The following is a 22,366-nucleotide window of genomic DNA, read 5'->3' as shown; positions in this document are numbered from 1 at the left end:
GAAAAATAAAGATATAAAAAATTCTTTAATTCCTTTCTTGCATACTCTGCCTTCCATAAAAAACAAGTAGTTTAAAACCTTCTTGGGAAGGAAGAAAGAATGCGGTTTTTTTGATTAATAGCACTTTTTTATTTAAGAAGGAAAAGGACATACAACAGAAAAAAGGAAATTGGTCTTGCATTTTTGAAATCATGTACCAGATCCTCAGCTGGTGCAAAATAGCAGTACTTTCTTTGCTTAGGGGATGTAATTCCAACCTGTATCAGCTGAGGATCTGATCTAAAGAGCTTTCCTCTTCTAAATAAAAAACATATTCAGACTCACCTCAATTTAGTGTACCAGATTGAAACTGGATTGAAGTCTCATATTTCAAAACAGTTTTCAACCTCTTCTTTCTATATTTTCTCTGATATCCTCTTTTCTGGTCAGAAATAGCAGAAAAGGTAAACATTTATAGAATCATAGAATCATTTAGGTTGGAAAAGACCTTCGATGAAGTTTACTAGATTTTCTACACCTTCAAGGTCTACGTACTTTGATGTGTGCTTTATTAAAGCAGAAAGAGCTTGTATAGCAAGTACACTAATACGAAACCGCTTAAAACAGTTTCGTATCAGTGTACTATACAAGCACTTTTTTAAAGCGAACATCTACCCACCTTCTCCATGAACCAGGTTCCACAAATACATATGCATAAACCAAGCAAGCTTGCCTGTGTAACAGGGACAGAAGGACACCTTAATTTCCATGCTCACACTCAGACTGGCATTTCACCTTTGTGTAGGCGGGTGCCAGGTTTTAGGGCAATATCTCAGGTTTCTAACTCTTCATCTGTGAGTGCTACTCTAAGAATTGTCTTGGAGAGTGTTGTGGGAGCACTTGTTTGTTCCTGCTGGCCCTCTGCTGAAAACTGTCCTAGCTGACTACTTAAGAGGGGTGACACTTTCTCCACTGAAAACAAACCATAAAATTACAAATTGAGCACACCTGAACACAGATAAGTCAGTTAGGGAAGGAGCTCCAGGGGAACTTGTATGCCTAAATAGCTTAGGTGCCTTCTGAAAATCCCACACCTTTACATTTCATCCTCATGCAAAAAGCAGAAACATCAGCCATGCACTTTTCACACAGGAAGAACGAACAATCTCTATCAATGGCTGTATCTAGGTAACAAAACCTATATTCATATTATGAAAACAATCTTCAACCGCAATGTTCATGTTTTGTAATGTGGGCTATTTTATGTCACAACTCCCTTTTTTATTTTAATGGTGAATATTTTTATCGTGTTTTCTTTTTTACTAAATTTCAAGTTGAAACTACAGTTATGGTCAGATGTGTGAAAATTGCACCTCACAGCTCCACAGACATTTTCCCTTTTGACTTTCAGATCAAATCCTCACGGCTGACAACTCTCAAGAAATTCTCTCTCAGTCTAATCCCACACTTGCACTCCCTTGGAAGCTCATGCTTTCTGTCAGCAGTACGTTTGCATCAATACAGCCTCCTGCATACTCCAAAGTCTACCTGGAGAAGCTTACTAGCTTATCTTTCTGATTCTTGGAAATGTCAAGGCAACTCTGTATCCTAAGACCAGCCTAATGCTCACAAACCAGAAACCTCTACTGAAGTGATGCTGACCCTGCAGAAGAAATGCATATAAAGAGTCAGGAAGCTCCATGATTACATTTTTACATGCAGAGTTTCTGTCTGTGGCTGCACTTCAACCACTGTGTTTCAGTAGTCACACATTTGCTAACACCCAGAAAAGTTCATCTATAATGCTGTCACTTGTAACCAGTCCAATTATCTCTGCTCATTCAACAATGAAAAACACAGTCTCCTATAAATGGCCTGGACACAAAAGCTGAACATCCTAGGAGATAAAAAACACAGCAAGATCTCACTCAAGAGTCCTACACAAATGACTAAGTGGGCAGAATGCAGCCCCTTGGTGTAGCGTACAGGGACTAGAAACACATCCGATCCTGATCATCAGGGCTACCAATATAATGACTAACACGCAGTTACGTGACAGGTATTTCTTTAGAACTTATCAAGAAACTGTATCAAGTAGGCTTGATATAGACACGATACTATCAGGTAGCAAGGCAAGACAAACCCAATCTCTCTTGGCCACCATCTAGGGCGAGTGCTGTGGCTGCCATGAATTGGGACTAGAGCAAGATGTAACTGAATCAGAAATGCAATTAGGAGGTTTTTGAAAGATGAACAAGTATGAACTCCACCAGCATATGGCATTTATTAGATGAAGAAATGGGTATGAACTGCAAAGCAGGCTTCCAAGAGCCCACAGTTATTCTTTTCGATCTCTGGAATTTCACAGCCACTTTGGGGCTGAGAATGTCAAAACAATCTGCCAGCGAAGCCTGGATACACCCAAGGAGACATTCAAAGGGAAATGCGATAGCATCAGCAGAGGAGCTCAGTTACACAAAAGGAGAGGTGTGGCTGAACCACAACTTTTCTGATTCACATCAAGGCTTTCCCAAAGTTCAGAGCTGCCCTATCTGAAGAGGATAGTACAGACCCAGAGACACCAGGAACACACAGTTATTTTCACAAATCTACTTCACTTGAACGGTAAAGGAAAAAACAAGAGGGAAGAGAAGACAAGGTGGGCTCACCAGAGTGCGTCCTGAGGTGTCCTGTGAGGGCGTCCCTCCGTCGGCAGGCATAGCTGCAGAAGGGACATTTGAACGGTTTCTCCCCAGAGTGCAACTTGATGTGCCTCAGCAGGTTCCCCTTCTGGGTAAAAGAAGCTCCACATTGGTTACAGTGGAAGGGGCGTTCACCTGGAAGGGAATTGGAAGGGAGAGAGCTGTCAAGAAACATCACAAGACGCATGGAGCCAGTTATCCTGCTCTTTGTAACAGTGCCATCTTACATAGGTACAGTCCCCACCACCACCATCACACGGCACTTGCTAAAGTCAGAGGCTGTTTCTTTTGCACAACAGACAAAGCCTCAAATAGTGATTTGAGGCTCTTTCCTTGAGGTGATTAATGTAGCCCAATTTTCTCAAAGTTCTCCACCTCAGAGGTTTTATCCTTCATAAAAGATGAGCTCTGCTCAAAATTTAAATCCATAACTGTGGTTTTGTAGTATTTATCTCTATGGTTTTGCACTTATTTTTAATATAGGTCCAATCCATATGAGTTTTTAGAACTGACTAACAATTGGACTTGGACAGATGTTAAGGTCTTAGCTTCAAACCAAATCTTTTGCTTACATTATACTTTAATTGAAATCCCCTTTTAAAGACTGCTTTGCAATGCTAGAATGGTATGAAGAGAATCAATGACAGTGAGGATGAAGCCCACAAGCTCTGGGCAGTAGCAAACACTGATAAAAATCTTAGACCATTAAACTGTGAAATAAGCAAATTTGTGCTCTAAGTAAAACTAATTGAAAAGACTCATTTGATGAAAAAAAAATTAACAGAAACTCTACACCTTACCCTCTCCCTTCACCCCATGCATTCACACACATCCAAAACTTATTTTGATGCTAATCCTTCATATTTGCCCTAGACAGTGGCACTGGATCCATAAAAACAAACAACCTTTAAAAAATATTATTATTATTATTATTATTACTACTATTATTATTATTTAGAGGAAAAAACCTGACAAACTCACACAGGTTTTGTGAAATATTATCAAAACCATACTCTTATGTCAACATTTGTTGAGGACACTAAGTCTCTGCTCCAGCATTCTTGGGCAGACAGTCAGCTCAAATCATCCACTTGTGTCCCTCTGTGCAAACCAATAGGGCACAAGCATATACTTGTGCTGGCCACTTGCCTAAACGCTTTACTGCAGCTGGGCTTTAGATGCAGAAATGTTTTCACCAAGTAGGGCTCCAGTGCAACAAGGTCCTGAACATCAGATTTCAGATGTAAGCAACCTCATTAATTTTTTCAGTGCATCACAGAGTCTGGTGGGACTTTCTGATGTTGAATTCAGTGGCCTGAAGCACAGATCTCATGAAGTACAAACACATTCTGTGATCTGTCACATCTCTCCAAAGCCTTTTTCAATTGCTTTAAATTGATTACTCCCTTGCTGGACAAAATTAATGCTATGTTTTTACAAAAGGAGTTCACGTGTCTAGTGCAAAGTCCAAAATAAGTCTGTAGATTCAAATGGAAAGAGGAAGACGAGAGCTCTTACAGATGCCCACAAGCAATTCTTGCTTCAGTGGTTTAAATCACTGCCAGCATTACGGTCCTACCAGGAGGGTAGCAGAAGACAGGTGCACCATATATATGCCATACCTCTGCAATTTCACTTCACCTGTGTGAGCTGGAAATTACATCTGAAACCGCTTCAGATGCACTGAGGAAGATACTAAGGTTTCTACAATCTTACCAAGAACATTATAGAGTAATGATAAAAAAAAAAAAAAAAAATCAGGGCATAAAGCTCTTCTTCCAATACACCGAACACGAGCTCATTGGAATTGATAGAGTTTGTGGTCTCCCTTTCGAACTCCCACACTATACTTAAAGGATCTGATTAGCCATTATCTTCTTTCATATCATTTCAAAATGTCCATAAGAGAGATATGTAAAGAGCCTGCAGTAGAAAAACATAAGGGTTTTTTTTTTCTTTTCTGTTTTGCTTTCACTGTCTGAGAAAACAGGCAAAACCCCTTCCTTTAACACGTTTCTCAGTATTCAGGAATGATAGCTTCAGTTTCAGGATGACAACATTAAAGAAGGTAGCGAGTTTCTTACCAAGTCTAAAGTCTTTCCTTTTACTCCTGTTGTATTTAAAACTATGCAGTTAATATGTTTTACCCACTACATCACCCACTTATCTTTGATATTTTGGAGGCCATGTAAAAGCAGGTATTATTCCTTGATAAACTGGCAGCTGAAGCCTCTGGTCAGGAATTCAAACAGTCACTGCACCTCAGTTTGGGGGCACAGATGACATGAAAACACCCACCACAAAGACACCAATACTCTGCTCTTCTCTTGCAACAGACAGAATCTGCCACAATAGCACATTTTACCTTAAATAACCTTTTTATCTATTCAAAGCCAGCACAAATTCATTTTTCCTACTGGCTTAATTCCGGGTAAATAGCTGCTTTGATCTGTTTGTTATACTTTTGTCTAATCATTTGATTCCTTCTCCTTGTTTAAGCTGCAGGCTTGTGGGATGACTGTTAATTTTGGTCACACCTTTGCACTATTGATTAGTGGCTTTTACAATTAGTACAGTTAATCTGAGAGACCATTCTCCAATAGAAGGGTACAAAAATAGTGAAGACTTAATAATAAGAATATTTTGCTGGTTTTTAAGAACTGTGCTGATGCCTGCTTCAGATACTAGCAAACCAGATTTCTTTGTCACTTCAGTGCCTTGAGAAGACAATCATTTATCCTGCTGCCTTTTCCTAGTAGGTCTGTAAGCAGTTCTCCAGTATTACTATTTCCTAATAACAAAATAACAACCTTGACATCCTTTCTCCTCTTACTCTTCTGTGAAAACTCGAAGTTTTTATCCATAGGCTCAAATTAATCACACTTCAAACTAAACATCCACTCACAAAAAGTCTTTAAATAAATTTTTTCTCTACATGACAGTCCTTGATGATGTTTCAAACGTTTTCGTATCTTTGGGGGTGATGGCAGCACAGACATACCAGAAACTATAGACCTGTTAAACAGGTGGCATACACAACTACAAGAGAGTAATGACGATTACAAGCATGGTACGTTTTTCACTATTTATAGCTATGTATTTACCATTTCACTCTACATACTTACACTGCTTTATTAAAGTAAAAACTCCTTATAAGAAGAACATGTACTGAAAGGCAACTTAAGCAAGCGTTTTGCTTTTCAGCACTGGGAACTATGTGACAACAACGCAACTGCAAATATTTTTAGTCTACTCTAAGTATTAAACCTTTTCTCTATTTTAGAGCTAAACCATGGCAGAAAAACCTCAAAGCTTAGTGATTTAAAAAAAACAAAACAAACTGACTTTCTGAGTGGGGAGAGGGGGAGGAACAGCTAGCCAAACAAAAATGATGTTTCTTTTCAACTCCAGTTTTAAGATCTAAAGCCAGACAAAACCAAGAATGTCTAAAAAGCCTTGTTCTGCAGCTCAGGGAATTTAATTATCTAAAGTTACTTCAGGAATGGACACGGTAAGGTGAGCTAGAGCTGCCAAGTATTACCTTTCCTAAGGCTTAGTAAGAGGGGCTTGTGCCAGGGAACAGCCCTGATAATTAATTAAATAAATACATAAATCCACAGGTTTTTATCATTTTACAGTTAAATAAAGTAGTAATTAAAAGGTACGATTTCAAATATTTACCTCCAAATTACAGTAAAATACTGCTGAAACTTCACAGTTTGTTGTTTAACATGCATCCGTTACAGCTATGTCTCCTCCAGGAAATGTAATAATGAAATATTACTGCTCTTTAACTACACCAGTATCTAAAGTACACAAGTTAACTTGCTGTTGCGCAAACAAATACTGAGATGAAAGGTGAAGTGGACCAAGGGAGTCAGGGTTATTAGCAAGACACTGTCCCTTCATAAGTATCTTTAATATTTGGCAGCTGGCTGGAGACTTCATAGAACAAGCTACGAACGCCGTCTAGCTGATACAACCTGAAACCAAGCGAATGAACTGATTAACTTCCCACTAATAGCATTCATATTTTACCACTTATATGTCAAATGTTATTTCAAAAAGCAAACCAACTCCTTTTTCTGCTTAATTGGAAGCTTCCCTGCACAATAACTCTCCTTTACCGCCTCAGCACGGAAGTGCTGCGCAGAAGTTTCAGTATGAGTTATCCTTCTTCGAATCTCATACTGGTGCAAAATAATACATCAGTGATATTTTCTGTATCAAAACAGAAATTTGACTGAGGACAAAGAGCCTGCAGACCTCGCAGCCAAGGAGAGTTAGATTTTCACAACCCTTGGCTGGTAACTTTTGTGCCTTTGAAATCAAACGGAGCAGCTCACAAAATAATGCACTGGTTCTCATTAACAGTGAGGCCTAGTTATTTCTACAGCAGTGCTCAAGTCCCTTCCTGTGAATGTTTTAATTACCTTTTTTTAAAAAAATGTTGGTTTTAAAGTCTCTTCATTATAACAAGGAAAGCCAGGATAGAGTCCTTCTACATAGAACCGGGTCCAGTGGGACTACATTTAACATCCGTCCTGGCTAAATGTGTATCTAAGATCTCACCCTTTTTTGTTTGGCACATACTTTTGATATGCAAAGGATAGCTTAGGTACTTCTCAAACACATTTATTTTAACCTCTTAATGCAAAATTACTGTGTCCATGCTGCCATCAGAAAGTATTTGCTCATACTAACAATACTGATTTTCACCCTTCTGTAGTAGGCTTTTTGTTAATATTCAGTTAAAATGAAACATTTCTCCTGATTCATCAGATGCCGCAACTGCTCTGATTCTGCTCTGTCCCAGGAGCACAAATGAAATATCAGCTGTGCTACTGACAGAGTGACAGGCAGTGAGTTGCAACCTGCCTTTACCCAAGCGAGATACAGAGCAGCAGACTTCGCTCCAATTCTGTATTTGTTATTCTGGGGACAATCTAGTCTGCATACCTACTTACTGTTCTATCAGATTCACTTAACAGGCTGCACATCACCTGAAATCAGTGATTTTACTAGGGCTTTTTGTTGGAAAAACCTACTTTCAGAAAGGGCAATTTATTATAAAACAGTAGAGACAACTCTCTCATGAAAAATTCTGGGAAATCCTGGGTGATTTCCAAGTGTCCTCTGTACACAAATTTATGACCATATTCTTAAGAGAGAACTGTGAACTGGCAAAAATACCAGAAGAGTTTAGCTACTGAGTACTGCAAGTAAAACGCATCCTTAGGCAGAGAGCAGTTTTGAAAATCTAAGCTCCCTTTCTTTATGCTTAAGTAGAAAATGAGACTTCTGGAAATGTTAGATTTAAGAACCTAAGTAGAAAATATCACTTTTAAAAATTTGCCTCTGCAGTTTTTGATTCAGTGCCAAATCAATTCATATTGCAAGAGGCAGGAAGCCTGCACTAGGTTACAAATTACAAATTAAACCAAATAAAACCTTTCTACTAGAAAATAAAACAAGCAGTCCCACGGAGTAAATCGTAATATGTTAATATGACCATTTGTTTAAATTTGTTCTTGGTTAGCTTCTTTAGGCACAGAAGTCTTTTATACTGAACAGCACAACTGGGTTTTTCCTCATTTATTAGTGGTGTCCCAAAAACTTGAACTCTGCATGAAAAAAAGTTAAATAGCATTCAGAGTTCCAGTGTTGCATATGTTCAGTTATAACACTATGGATGCTAAAGCAGAACTTGAGGATTTTCCTCATGGGCACATAACATATCTAATTTCACTGAATTTATGGTACTAAAATGCACGTGGAGTGCAAGCAAAGATCTGAGACCCTCCTGTAGTTAGCACCCAAAAAAAGCCTAAAAATAACCTATGAGCAGCCCAAAGTGAGAGTGGGTCAAGACTGCTATCCCTGCTGACTGCTGTGCCCTGTACCCGGGGACCCAGATTTGACCTGTCACTGTCCCACTATGTCCACACAGAGAAAGCATTTAATCTCTGGGTGTTCTTATAACAATGAGGACAATCCCAACCCTCCTTTAGAAATAAAAAGCAGTGGACTTGATAAAGGACTGGATGTTACAGTGGAGAAAAAAACCCCCACAAATTCACAGTGCAAGGGAGAACAATGCGTGGACCTTGCAGATTACAGAGGCAGCAGCAGGGCTGTATCAGCAAATGGTTTCTGCTTTACCAAAAATGAGGAGCAAGAAAATTTTAATTCAGGCCCGCTAGCAGAAAGCCTAAAGAGGTGAGAAATCACTGGAGTTCCTTTTCATTACCTCAGACAAATTGGATTATTGACCTTATCTTCTTCTTCTCCCCTTCCCTCAACACCCCCAAGCATAAGCCCCCGGAGTATCCAGTGGCAATATTATGTGACCAGTCATCTCCTGAAGTAACAAAAAACTCTGATAAAGATGTTGCTATTCAGGGCATGTGCTGTGGAATATGAAATCTGGACCAAAAGAAGATAGTATGAGAAAGGAGGAAAATAAATCAAACCTGACACATGCTATTCTTCTGACACAAGGATGTACCACGTGCAGGAGGGGGTGGGGGGGTACCCTGCTCACTAAAGTAGGGAGTGCATCATGCTTAATTCCCACATTAAGTGTTTTATTTATTTTCTGTCAGCGATGACAAATAAATAGAAAGGGCCTTCTCCTGATGCCCATGCAGATTACAAAAACGCTTCACCTAAATTATCAGTGTTTTCAGAGAAATGTGTTTGGCAGTATCAGATGAACAGTGCCATGGGCTCCGTGACAGAGGTGCCGTGGACCAAAGCATCGCTTCCACCACACGCACAAGGCAGCGCTTGTGCAGATCTGAAGGATGAATGGGAAATCCCTGGCTTGGTCTATCACGGGAAGGGGTGACTGCAGACATCAGAGGAAATGGATGCTCCAGCACATGAGGATGAGAGATCGGACACTGAGTTCATCTACTCCAGCATCACTCACAGCACAGATTAATTTTCTCTGTCCCTATATCTGTGTGACTGAACTACCATAACGTGGCAGGGAAGACAAGTGCTCCTCAGGAACAGATGAATAATGGCTGAAGAAAACTGTGACTCCACATGTTTAACGCAGCCAAAGCCATATGGCACAGCTTCTCGCAAAGCCTAGGTCCCTGGTGTAAGGAAAGCCACATTCTCGTCCCAGCATACATGCAAATTACAGCCTCTACTATGGACCACAGCTTTTTGTGTGATTTACATAGAATGCTGACAGGTTTTTTGGGAAGGGAGAGAGACTTTAGTTTTTGCCAATGCAAACAACTGGCCAGACCATGCTCTGGTTGTGTACAGATAAAGAGAAGAGTATAGCAGGATTCAGCTCCCAAAACATACTTAAACTGGCTTTGAGAGGTAAGGATTTACATGCCAGTTGCATTAGCTGATAAAGAATATCATCCTTTTGCACTCACTAGGGACAACCTCCCTTCCCTCCACCATTCTACCTTAGGCTGCAAAACCAGACTACCCGCAGGTCAGGGCTCATTCCAGAGCTGGGGCCAGCCCATCGCGCCCGGCTGCTGAGGAAGTGGCACTGCACTTTAAGAGATAGATACCAGTATGTTAAAAATACTCCTTAAAATCAAGGATGTGGAAATCCAAGCAAACTTTTCCTTCTGTTGTGGACAGTGAGGCAGCAGCATGTATTAAAAAACAAACCAAGTGGGGGGGGGGAAAAAAAGAAAATTCCCCCACAAAATTTGCCAATTGGTTTACTGAGAGTAGGCCACTGAGCTGCACATTAAAAGGAATGCCATTTCTATATGCTTGAAATCATCTGTATAGAGCAATACATCACATCTCCTCTGCTCAGATGGGAAAAGAGTCAGAGCTCTAAAAGGAACCAGCCCAAAGGAAAAAGCTACCAGTTATGCAATTCCTACCCCTGTACCCGCATACAGCTGTCTTGCCTGCACACAGATGAGATTTGGTTCTGTTCGCTTTGAATTTGCATGTCGTCTTCAACATGAAAAAGGCAGCTTGTTTGTATTTAAAGATGCGCTAGCTATTCAGTATCTCAAAAAAATGCAGACCATTTAATTAAGTACCTAAATCTAAATTTAGCAGGTCTAATTTAGCTGCTCAAGTTCAAATACATGGACTCTGATGCACCTACAACACATATGCTCAGATACACGCAAGTGCCAATGAAAACTTTTGGGGAGGTTGAAAGCTGGGGACTCAGTCTGTTACATTCTCTATTCTCTTTCCCTTTCCTAGTAATAGCATGTCAAATTGTTAATCAAGATTTTGGTACTCCAGCTAATGCTTTTCCCCCGTCATAATTGCTGTCTAAAATCATGACTACATCGTAAACGACACTGCAATGTTTTGCATTATACATTTATGTTAAGTTATTATCAATACAACTTATATACAGGGCATTAACTATGTAATATATATTTGTTATTCCTCTGTACAGAAATTCTATTGATTTCTTTCCCATCAAGAGCACACTACTTGACTGCAAACTACCAGGTTTACAAAGGGATTACCTAAAGTCTTTCTTACCCTACCTTAAAACCCCACTTTTCTTTTTGTATCTTAGCAGATATCTCATAGTCAGTGTGAGTCTCTCACCCCATTAAATATTAGCAGAGAAAGATAAAAAACCAAAATATCTTTCATTTTGTCCATAAAATATGAAGAACAAACACCCACTGAGGCTCCAACACAGGAATCTGCTTAACCTTAATAAGATTTAAGTGTGTATCTTAAGGTAAGCATATATTGTAGCACTTCAGGTGACTTACACATGCTTATAGCTCATAAAAGTTAAGCACAAGTTTACATGCTTTTTTGAATCAAAGGCTGTGCTAGGTAGACCTCTGCAAGACCAGAGAGTGTTGTCTTCTGGCACCATCTATACTTTTATCCTGTTGGAGGTAACTGTCACTCCCCCCCCGAGGAGCAGCAGCAACAAAGTGAGTACCAGCCTCCTGGGCACCCTAGTTTGTCATATTAGCCAAAACTCCCCTGAAATTCCCTGTTTTGAACTTGAGGCCTCATCTTTCAGGCCTCACAGACCTGCTCAATCAGCATATCGCAAAGGTTTTGTCTGCCTCTTGAATTCTCAAATCCCTAAGCCTAGTAAGCTGTTTTGGTCTCCAAACAGTAGTAGTACTAATAGTAATAAATTATAGGAGAATGCAAGAATTGAAAGGCTGTAAAAATGGTATCTGGATGGTGAGGGGGAGCCAAGTGCTAGTCCGTGACATCGGTTCAGGTGAGGTTCCCCTGATGGAGCTGTCACACAATGAGCAGCAAGCCCACCCTGGCATCAGGATCACTAGGTAGTGAGTGTGCCCTGTGGGGTTTGCTAATCCCAGGTTTGCCAGGCCACCGGCATCATGTCCAGCCACTTGCAAAGGAAGTGTGAGATCCCTGGGAACCTGCTGGCATTGTCTGCCTGTGAGCGCCTCTAAGACCATCTAAGACTCACCTTAAAGGCTCAAAAGCCTTGCACATGCACACACACGAAGACACACACCCCCCTCATGCCAGAGGATGACTCTCACCATCTTGCCCCTGGCCAAGAACAGTAAAAAAGGCAATTTCCAGACTCTGTGCTGTTTTTAAGAACCAAAGGCTGGAAATCAATGTCAAGGAAGCACCATGATTGCCAGAAACACAGCATCACCGGAATTTGGGGAGTAGGAAGAGAACCAAACCAATGAAGCCCGTCTCACCCCTCCCCAGCCTCCTGCTACCCCATGAATGAAAAGGGAAGAGAGAAGAGTTGTCAGGTAATATCAACATCAGACGCCACAGGCAGTCATCAGATTTTCTTTCAGCTGCTTACCAGTGTGGCTCCTTTTATGTACCATTAGCACATTGGGCCCAATGCAAACCATGCCACAGACGTCACATTTCAGTTTACCATTCGGAAGCCGGATTCCTCCCTCGCTCGATAGCTCCTGGATCTTTCTGTTATCCGCCATCTCGTTACTCTCAGTGAGGGGCTCTTCCAGGCTGCTTCCTTCATCATGAGCCCTGATCTCATCCTCCTGACTCAGGGGCTTCCTGTCACATTCCTCATCACTTTGCATTTCTAGCTTTACTGAATTTGCTGAAATAAAAAAAAAAAAAAATTAAAAGTGTGTATTTTCGACGTTCCAAATTGATATCATGACAAATTCCTAGTACTGTCAATATTAAAGCACAGCCCTGAAGCTCACACCAACATGAGGGCCTCGTGGTGGTGATGGCACCACAAGTTACAACTGCATGTTTCTTCAGGGCCTTGTTTGTTTTTTTTTTTTTAAATCCTAATTTCTATCCCTACTTTACAGAATAGGAACTAAGGCACAGCATGATTCAGAGACCTACCAGAAGTTGCAGAGATGCAGCAGGCTTAAGAACTGACCTCCTGCTTCTCAGCTTGAAACACAGGCACTCCCTTCCTTTCAAGGAGCCTGAGTTACAAGAGCAAAGGACATAGCCAGAGCTGCTTCCTTCATGTCTCTCCTGCCTTGAGCTACTGCACCAATACATAATGTTTCCAAAGAGAGGATGCTGCACTGCCACAGCTCGTGGAAACACCCTTTGCAGGCAGGATTGTTCAAAACACAGGAACCTAGCGAAGCCAGGCTTGTGGACTGTGTTGGTAATCTCCAAATGCACGGGCAGGTTTCCTGACAGAGGGGAGACCAATCTCTGGAGGAGCCTCCAGTGCTTTTTTGCTACCATCTTCTGATTCACGTAAATGGGGCACTGCCAAGGCAAACAGGTCTGAAGCAAGACCTATGCTGCTGGCTTATTTATATTTGCAAGTGAAATAAGTGCAGTTGAAGACCTTTCATATCTGCCTAGTTAGGCTGGTGGGCCCATCACTGATTTCTGTGATCCTCAGGTCACAGGATAAACCTCCTCTAACTATCAAGAGCTTGTGGGATCAGCAAATCTTTAAAGAAAATGAATGCATCACGCTTTTTCATGTAGGGGTGTCGGTGCAGGGGTGTTTTAATCACCAGACACCCCCATTTCAATGCCTCAATGCTTGGTCAAAACTGTTGAAAGGCCTGTCCCAGCGTCACACTCTCCAGCCACACTGCCAGCCAGAAGGCAAGCCCACGTGCCTGCTTCCCTAAGCCTTGATCCTGCTGAGAGGTTTAAAAAGAAGGTGATTCAGCCTTCATATCTAAGCAGTCTTTGACCTCTGTACTAAGGCCCTTGGCACGAGTGTCAGTGACAGCAGTGGACCTGGCTGGTGTCTCCTAACCCTGGCCAGGTGTGCTCCAGAGCAGCCACAAAAGGGGCACCTCACTGGGAACCCAACAAGGGAGTTAGGAGTAAATGTGTCTGATTGCTGTGAGGCTTCAAACAGCCGGCCTGGAAATGTCAGAACAAACCCTACCACTTAGACTTCCTCCTTCATCATGCTTTCTCCTCCTTTCCCAGAATTTATAGTTAAAGAAAACCCAAGGTTCAGACACTGGCGTTGATGTTGCAACTCTAAATCACTGCTGTTACTTCTAGGCAAAGCATAACAGGCTAAAGGCACCAGAGACCAAACAACAGTAAGATGTTGCTTTTCAATCACAAAATTGTTGAAACGCATCTTCCACTATTCATCACGGCACTAATGGGAGCTAAGGAATGAAAGTACTATTACAGCAAAGCACATCCAGAGCAAGGACACAGCCAGATCAGATCACAGCAGGCTAATATCAGCACAGGCACTGTCATTGAAAAGGTCTATAACTACAAAATATTTGAGCTCGTCATTTATAGAAGGGAATTGATATTTTTGTTGCCACAGAGATGCATTTATTGTTTAAAAAAAGAAACAGTGGCACAGACTGAGAGCTTGACCATGACCTGGCCCCAGCCAGTGCCCGGGGGCAGTGCTTGGCTGTGCTGGCCTGGGCGCAGGATGGCCGTCCCCACCTACACCCAGCGTGGTGGAAGAGCACAGCCCCACGGGGACAGCTCTCTGCTCCACAGTGCTAATCCTGGTACCAACAGCACGCACAGGGAAACGTGTGGATGAAAGCAACCTCTTGCTGGCCATGAAAAAGACCCTAAACTTCTATGTAATTGCAAATCACCTCCCCCTAAGGTCAAGATATAGTTGTTTTCTTAATAGCTTTTTCTGCGAGGCCACCACCACCTCAACAAAGGGAGGAAGAAAGGCAGAAACAGGTCAACAGGAGACTGTTTGCACAGCAAGAGCAAGGCAGCCTGCCCCACCACGGCAGCAAGAGAAGCAATCGGAAGCCATCCAATGCTTGTGTGGAGCCCAAGGTATGGGGGCTGGCACAACCATCACCAGCCTCGTGACCAGAAGGATGCACCCTCAGTGGAGGGGCTGGAAGAGCGGGAGCTTTGCCAGCTCCACGGGCTGGCAGGGAGAAAGCTGAGGTTCTACTCCCACCTCCCCGTGGAAAGCACGCGTTGGTGATTTATGGACAGCCCACTTTCAGAGCTAAGGAATGGCAGTTCCCTCTAATAATAGCAGCCTTTTGGGGTATTCAGCAAGTCTGAGAATGAAGCCCGAATAAACAGTTTGCTGTCTTCAGGAGCAGGATTTAATACACTTGGCCACACAAGTAGCTAGGGTAGAGCCAGAAATAGTGCCCTGCACTCCTCACCTAAAACCCCAGCCGCTGCCACGAGCCTGCACACTCCCCACGCACAGTAATGCACAAAATAACCAAAAAAACCTCATACCAATTGCGTATATTTATACGTACTCACAAGAGAGATAGAAAGCCTTGTATCTTACGTATGGAAGTTTTTGTCTCTATTTCTCTGACATGGAATAATAAACACTTGACTGTAATAAGTGCTGAACACCACGAGTTCCCATTCACGTCTGTGGACCTCTGCCTGCTCAGCACGTATGAAAGCAACGCTGCAAGAGCTTACAAACTGGAAGATCACTTACTTTATCTTGCCCTAGCGTTTCTTTCTGCTAAATGATGGCTTTCATCCAACAGGATAAACAGCACAACAAAACGGAGCGAGCCGTTTGCTGAAATGCAACCTCCCCAAACACACAGTGCTCCACAACTCCTGCAAACGTAGCTCACAAAGCCCAAGTAATTCACATTGCATCTCTCATAACATGCCAGCTATTCTGCAAAGTTGTGCAGGCTGTTCACTCTTCTTCCCTCACCTTCACACACACACAGAGCACCATCACTGACATTTTCAGAAACCTTCCGCTAGCTCTTGTTGCTGCGGGAAGGTTTCCTTCAGCTGGGACTAGTCGCAGGTCTCCAAGGAGGGGTGCACTGGTGCAGCAGGGATCTCCTCAGCTCATTGCTAGGGCTTTGCTAATCAGGTCATCTCCGCTGCCTTACATCATACTGGTGTGTATATTAGGCTTGAGTGGTAGCCTGCATACAAACAGGCGCTTAAATTGCATATAGTTTGTTTTCTCTGTTCTCAGTCAGTCTTTGAAACTACAATCATTTTGTATCACTGTCTTTGTTTTCACCTACAGCCACAAACTCAGAGAGCATAATGAACTCCGCTGCAAAGAAAAAAGGGATTCAAGGGATGTTTATGGCTATTCTGCATCGTACACAAGTCTCCACATCAAATTTTACCCTGGGTTCCCTTGCCTTTCTTGTTCACACGCTTGCTAAAAGTGGCAGGCTTTCTCATTCCTTGGCAAAGCAAAGCATAAATAAGTAAATGGAAAAAATTTTTAAATTTTTTGGCACTTTTCCTAAAAATTACAGCAAAAGAGATAGCAGGGATAAACTGTAATCCAGCTCACTGCAAAAGCATGAAGTCAAACCATTTCCCTCCAGTTAATACAAGTTCCTTCCACTTTTTCCCAGTCCAGCACAACACCTCATGGAGAAAAAAGAAAAGAAAAAAAAAAGAAAAAAAGAAAAAAAGAAAGTCAAGCACCCACAAAAGCTTCTACCTATGAACACAAAGCTAATGGCATATAATCACCAGACCACATAGCAATGGGTTTTTTTCTTCTTTTTTTCCCCTCTTTTATTTTTTTTTTCAGAGCACCATCCAGCTGATCCTGAATCACACTTTATCCTGAGTGGCCAAGTTGAATACAATTATTGCTAATGTCTCATAAGTGCTAATTAAACTGTAATTCCCTGTTAAACAGCATTTTGGCAAGTTTTCAGTACCAAAATATTTCCTTCACCCACAAATTAGTGTAGCTACAAACCAGAAGTTGGAAGATCCACCTAAAAAATATTCCTACTATTTCATCCTCTGTCATGGAAATTTGTTCCCCTCAAAAGTGAGATCTGGGAGGAAAAAAAAAACCCCTCCTGTCTTGTTGAGACATTTGATCCCCAGGTGGGATGTAAATTAAAGCACTGGCCATCTTGTCCTTCAGTGAGCAAGCTCGAGTGCAATTCCCACCACAGAACAAAAAATCCTTCTACCCAACACAACAGGGAACAAGCAGCAGGACTGTGCCCCTCTGTCTCCTCCACTGTCTGCTGTCCTAGGTCGTTGCTTATTTTATCTGTGGCCGTGGAAAACCAGGCTGGCCACTGTCACCAAGGGTTTGTGGTCTCCGGCTAGAGGTTAGCCTTTCCTGGCAGCAGCTGCATACCACCAGCCTCTTCCTGCTGCCCCCGGAGCAGCAGAAAAAGCAAGCCTGACTCCTCAAGCCCTCCCGTGCCTCTTCCCCCATCCCTCTTCTCGCGCCAGCAGGAAACAAAGCTTTGGCCCAGCTTCAGATACTCATCCTTGAGGAGGCAAAATTCAAATCTGCCGCCCCCGAAGAGCCTTGGAGTGGCTCTGTGGGCAAGCACAGCGAAGGACACTTGCAGCTAATGCAGACACAATGCGTTCTCTAACCAAACTTGTCTGATAGCCGGGGGCAGGTGGCACATTAGCTCTCCCGGGGTCTGCTGCAGATTCCCTGTCCAGAACACAATATAATGCAATAGTCAAAGCCTGGATAATGTGTCTTGTCTTTACGCCAGAACACAAAGAAATTAAGAAATTGTTACTTCCCTCTGGAAAATGAGACCGAGCTCTAACTACCACAACACAGTGACAGGCAGCTACAGCACAACCTTCCGCGTATCATCTTGTCAATGGTCAGTGACACCACCTATTTTAATCATGAACTTCTCCTAGGCAGTGGATTAGTAACATTGCTAATTGGCAGCTAAAGACAAATAGAAAATGACCCAGCTTCTCGCATGTTTTAAACCTGGGTACCTAGTTCTTACACATCGCAAGACTCAGATGTGGAGTGTTTCTGTACTATTAAATGCCCTGTTTCTATACAATTAAAAGCCCTCAGTAATGGTGAGTGGAATACAGTTAATATGGGATGGCAAACTGCTAAGTGTTTTGTAAAGCAAAAATTAAGCAGGGAGAGAGGGAGAACTCTTCTGTCTTGACAGATTTTGAAAATTCAAGGTAAGGAATGCCAAAAGCTGGAAACAATGAGCCCTGACTCTTTGTTCAGTCTAAGAGCACTCTGGTAGCAAAAAGCATCCTTAAAGAGAGTGTTTACACCACTCCAGAAGTGTAGTGAGACTTTAATGCATGTTTAAACATACTTTCCTCCTGGAACAGTATAAAGGGGTCTTAGTGAAAAGAAAACTTCATCTTTGAGTTTCTTATTGCTGGTAGAAGTTGGCTCTTAATTAACGAGGCTTTTCAAGCCCATTTTAGCTTAATTGTGAGCTATCAAATGTGTAAACAAGGGACCACCAAGACAAATCTTCCCTTTTTCAAAAGGCACCCATACAAAGGGTGAGAATGCCAGCTGAGCAGCGGCAGAACCAGGCAAGGAATCTGCTCTGTTTTTGCCTCATAGCCACAAAGTACTTGGCAAACAGGTTGACGCTAAAAAGCAAATTAGCTAGAAATTATATTCAGTTCCTGAGAAAGGAACAGGCCTCCCCTTCTCCTTGTGCTGTGCTGGTGCAAAGCAGGTATCGCTGCAAAGCTGCGTAAGCGTGATGCTGAGGAATAAGGAGAGTCAGGTCTGCTCAAGGCACTGGCAGCGCATCTGCTGCTTCGGGTTAGATAACCGTGATCTCCGGGAGAAAAGAAGACGTCTCGAACGACACCTGTGGGCAATGCTGCCCTAACGACACTGTAATGGAAAATGTTTCAGTTGGGGGTTAGAAAGGTGTATTTCAAGGGAGTCAGTTCTGCTTTCACAGTAGATTGAGGCTTTCTGGAGGCTTAGAGAGAAGTGAAGCTGTATCTGGATGGAACAAATGAGGGTGAATGTCACCTGCAAAGAACGGGGAATTACCCAGCTCCTTTCTCAAGTCAAGCAACAAAAGCCCAAGCAGGGCCTCTTACGTTACACATGGACATCCCCGATGCTGGGTGTCAAATTTGTTTATCACAAGCTGCCAAAGATTTAGCTTTTTGGCCACTGAATAAGTGGGAATCTTAGATGGTGACACCATGTTGTCACGGTGACCTCAGCAGGCTTATGTCCATTTGTAACTGTTAAATCAAACCAAATATTTCATAACTAATATAAAGGAGGGAAAGGAAAGATTTTAGAAGCTTTGTGCAGAGTCCTTTTCTGCATGCTACAAACGGGATTCTTCAAGCCCACATGGAGGTAGTTAATACGCCAGAAATTCAGTGAGAAATGATCAGCTTATTTAGGCATCCTTAGAAATTTTTAGTTTTCACATTGAAGAATCTCAGTTTAAGCCTGTTACCTCTGAAGTCAATTTAAACTCTCACTAAATGCAACAGAATACTTATTTCATATCTTCCGGAGGTGGTGTGTGCAGTAAGTGTAGACTAACAGGTCTGTTACACCCAAGTTTAGTTTAAATTAGGATGTGATTGCATAGCTAAGCCAAGCTTCAGTCAGGTTTTAGCTGACACAAACTGTGGTTGCCATCCTCTCCTTCCCCACCCCTTCCATCTTTTATACTGGCACCAGCGCTCATGGAACTGGATGGTAAGCCAATCTGGTTGAAAACTAACCTTCCTGAGAAAAAACAACCATTTTCAGCTGGATCTGGCATACTGTGCCATCGCAAGAACCAGCTTTGGCTGATGTGGAGCAGCACCCTAGATGTCACTGCAAGCTTTCAGTAGCAATGGTTTTAAAACACCAGGCAGCTTCTCCCAACCCAGCTGTCCACGGTCAGACACAAGGAATGAAGACTGCAGCAGTGAAACCTGTGGAACAACTTTTATGCTCAAACAGCTATGCAAGCTTATACAAATATTAAACTGAAAAGACCACAGTTACAGTTGGACAGGCTCCGATCTAAACACACGGCATCCCAGCAAGTGCAGCATTAAGACCTGAAATTTATTTTCTATCACAGGACCAAATTCTGATGGTTCCAATGATTTTTGAGTTGCATTCAGTGAGAACCCTGCTGAAGTCCAAAGACTGAGACACTGATTAAAGAGTACTTTGGTATAAGTAAGGATGGCAGTATCTAGACCAGAATTTGCCCCAGATGCCCAGCCTTTAGACATGACTGTTTGCTCACCACAAGTCACCCATGCTGCATACCTCCATCTGGCAAGAGTCAGAACTCCTAACTGAATATATATGATTGCTCAGTGTCGCAAGATTCCTCTCCAGAAGGACATCAGGCCAAATTTCACCCACAAATGCATCTATGCAACTTGTACTTACACAAGTGAGAGTCTTGTATTCATATCCCAGGGTAGTACTCCTGATGACCCATCCTCCCCCTCCTTTTTTGACTATACTTACAAAGTAATTACAGTGCAACAAGTATTGTGCTTAACATTATACAAGGTTTCTGCTGATTCCCTATAGGTGCAAGGAAGAGCTTCCTCACCCCCATGCCCCCCTATCTACTTGCAACGTCAGAACCTGGCTCCTGCAAAAGGTGAATGGAATGCAGTGGTGCTCGGCTCCTAGCCGCTGTCCCCTCTATTGATGCTCAAGCTAGGCCAGTTATCAGGCTTGGACTCATGGATTTTTCCCTACAGTCAAATTAGGAGCAATTGTGGGATACCTGTTTATTCGTTCTACTTTCTGGGCTCTTTTGACGGGGTGAGAGGGAGTAGGATTTTTCTTTTTCCTCTCCTTTTTCTGTGGCATGAAACATGCTTTACTGAGCAAATGTCGAGCAACCTTTCTGCCTTTATGCTACACCTGGTCAGCACTTGCGCTCCCCTGCCCTCTCCTGCCACATACTGTAACCACTAAGACTTTCTGCCTTTGTCTTAATGACTTTACGCTCGTTACAGACGGGCAGGTGATGTTGAGGGAGCTGTGGTGCATGGCAGGTGTTCGCCAGGGCCCCTTTTCATTGTAAACTTTTATTTCACAGTTACTGTGAGCTGCAGGAGGCAGGGTTCGGTGACGTGGGTGGTCTTTCACAGCCCTTTCCCTTGCCGATCTAAAGCAAGTCTCTTACTGTCTGCAACATGTACACTAAATACTGTCAGTCTCCTCTCCTACCACAGCTCTTTTTTACTTCAGTGGAGTTATTTCTGATGCACACTGGAAAGCAGAGAGAGGAAGAAAAATAAAATCGGGCTCAGTCCTGTAGTGAAACACTCTGTCTCTCAAAACATTAAACCATGAACACCTTTTTATTTTTAAGATCAATTCTAATTCTAATAAGGGAGCAGAACAACATACTCATTGAGCAATGACACAACATTCACCTCTAAGTGGATTTTCTAAGAGGCTGCTGAGAGCTCTATATGGTACCCAAAACTAGAATTCTGTAATGGAAAATGCTGACAAACTACAGCTATATATGGATCATCTCTTATAAACAAAAATAAAGTGATTTATAAAACATCCATTTAAAGTGACCAAAACCTCATTGCTCACTCATTGTCATCTCTGCTTCTTAAAAAGTGCATGACTTCCTAAAATGCTTTCCAAAGTGCGCAAAGAGTAGTAATTAGAACAGTAATGATTATTTCATTTATAAGGAACTTTCCATTAGGGATCTGCACTATATTTGAAAATACACCTGAAAAAGTTGTTTGAAGCCAATGGAGTGACTTCTCTGGGTCCGGACCAGGTACTTTGCTTCATTTTCTGGCATTTTTACCACTAGAGACATTATTTTAAATACGTGAAAAGCTTTCACTACAAAGTTACACCTTTGGATCATTCACAGCTTTCAAGAAAAGATGTATTTATTTTTAATTATATAAACTCTAAATCATCTTAATGCAACCTGATCTAGCCATGTCCTCCTCCTCTAAAGGAGGCACCTCCCCTGACTCATCAACCCATGGAAAATTATAGGATAAGCACCTGCCACAAAAATATTTTCTGTCTTTGTCACTACATTGTAAAAAGGAGATTAACAACAAAATCTGTTTCATTTATTTGAGTCAAAGCCTTGTCTGCAACCTTGTAGGCAGGTGGCTGATGCAAAGCAATGGGCAGATCCCTGGATCGCTGCAAACGTCTAAGCCTAGGGACTTCTCACCATGCACTTCACAGTCCTTGGTGTGTTGGACTCCACCGTGATTACAACAAAAAAACGGAAAGCAGTTTTGCCTAACCGCAGACTGCATATAGTTGAAGGAAAACTCTTAAAAGCCAGTGTCTTCGTAAATGCTGAGTTCTGTCAGCATGGTGCTGCTCTGAGACATGTATTTTTACTTGAGACAGTTGAAAAAGTATATTCCCCTCACTTTTTTTTTTCTTTACTGATTTCAGATAGCCAGTGGGGACAGAGATTTGGGGATCTGGGATCTAGAGAGACCTGCTCACAGTTCAGAGACCCCAGTAGTATTGAATTCAG

The 22,366-nt window shown here is 42.2% G+C and overlaps 1 protein-coding gene across 6 annotated transcripts in view; it reads right to left on the bottom strand.

Annotated features, from left to right (window-relative positions):
- Window positions 1–22,366, bottom strand: part of IKZF2 (IKAROS family zinc finger 2) — a 120,336-nt gene that overhangs the window by 45,256 nt on the left and 52,714 nt on the right. For 4 of the 6 annotated variants that reach the window (XM_074872581.1, XM_074872579.1, XM_074872584.1 and 1 more), the window contains 2 exons: window positions 12,475–12,741; window positions 2,649–2,816 (listed from right to left, as the gene is read on the bottom strand). In XM_074872581.1, the coding sequence (XP_074728682.1) occupies window positions 2,649–2,816; window positions 12,475–12,741 (435 nt within the window). The remainder of the gene's footprint in view (window positions 1–2,648; window positions 2,817–12,474; window positions 12,742–22,366) is intronic. The other 2 variants (XM_074872583.1, XM_074872585.1) reach the window with 2 other exon arrangements.

Source organism: Strix uralensis, chromosome 6, assembly GCF_047716275.1.
Source record: "Strix uralensis isolate ZFMK-TIS-50842 chromosome 6, bStrUra1, whole genome shotgun sequence".
Lineage (NCBI taxonomy): Eukaryota > Metazoa > Chordata > Aves > Strigiformes > Strigidae > Strix > Strix uralensis.
The sequence above is the reverse complement of the archived record's forward strand: the minus strand, read 5'-3'. Positions and strand labels throughout refer to the sequence as shown.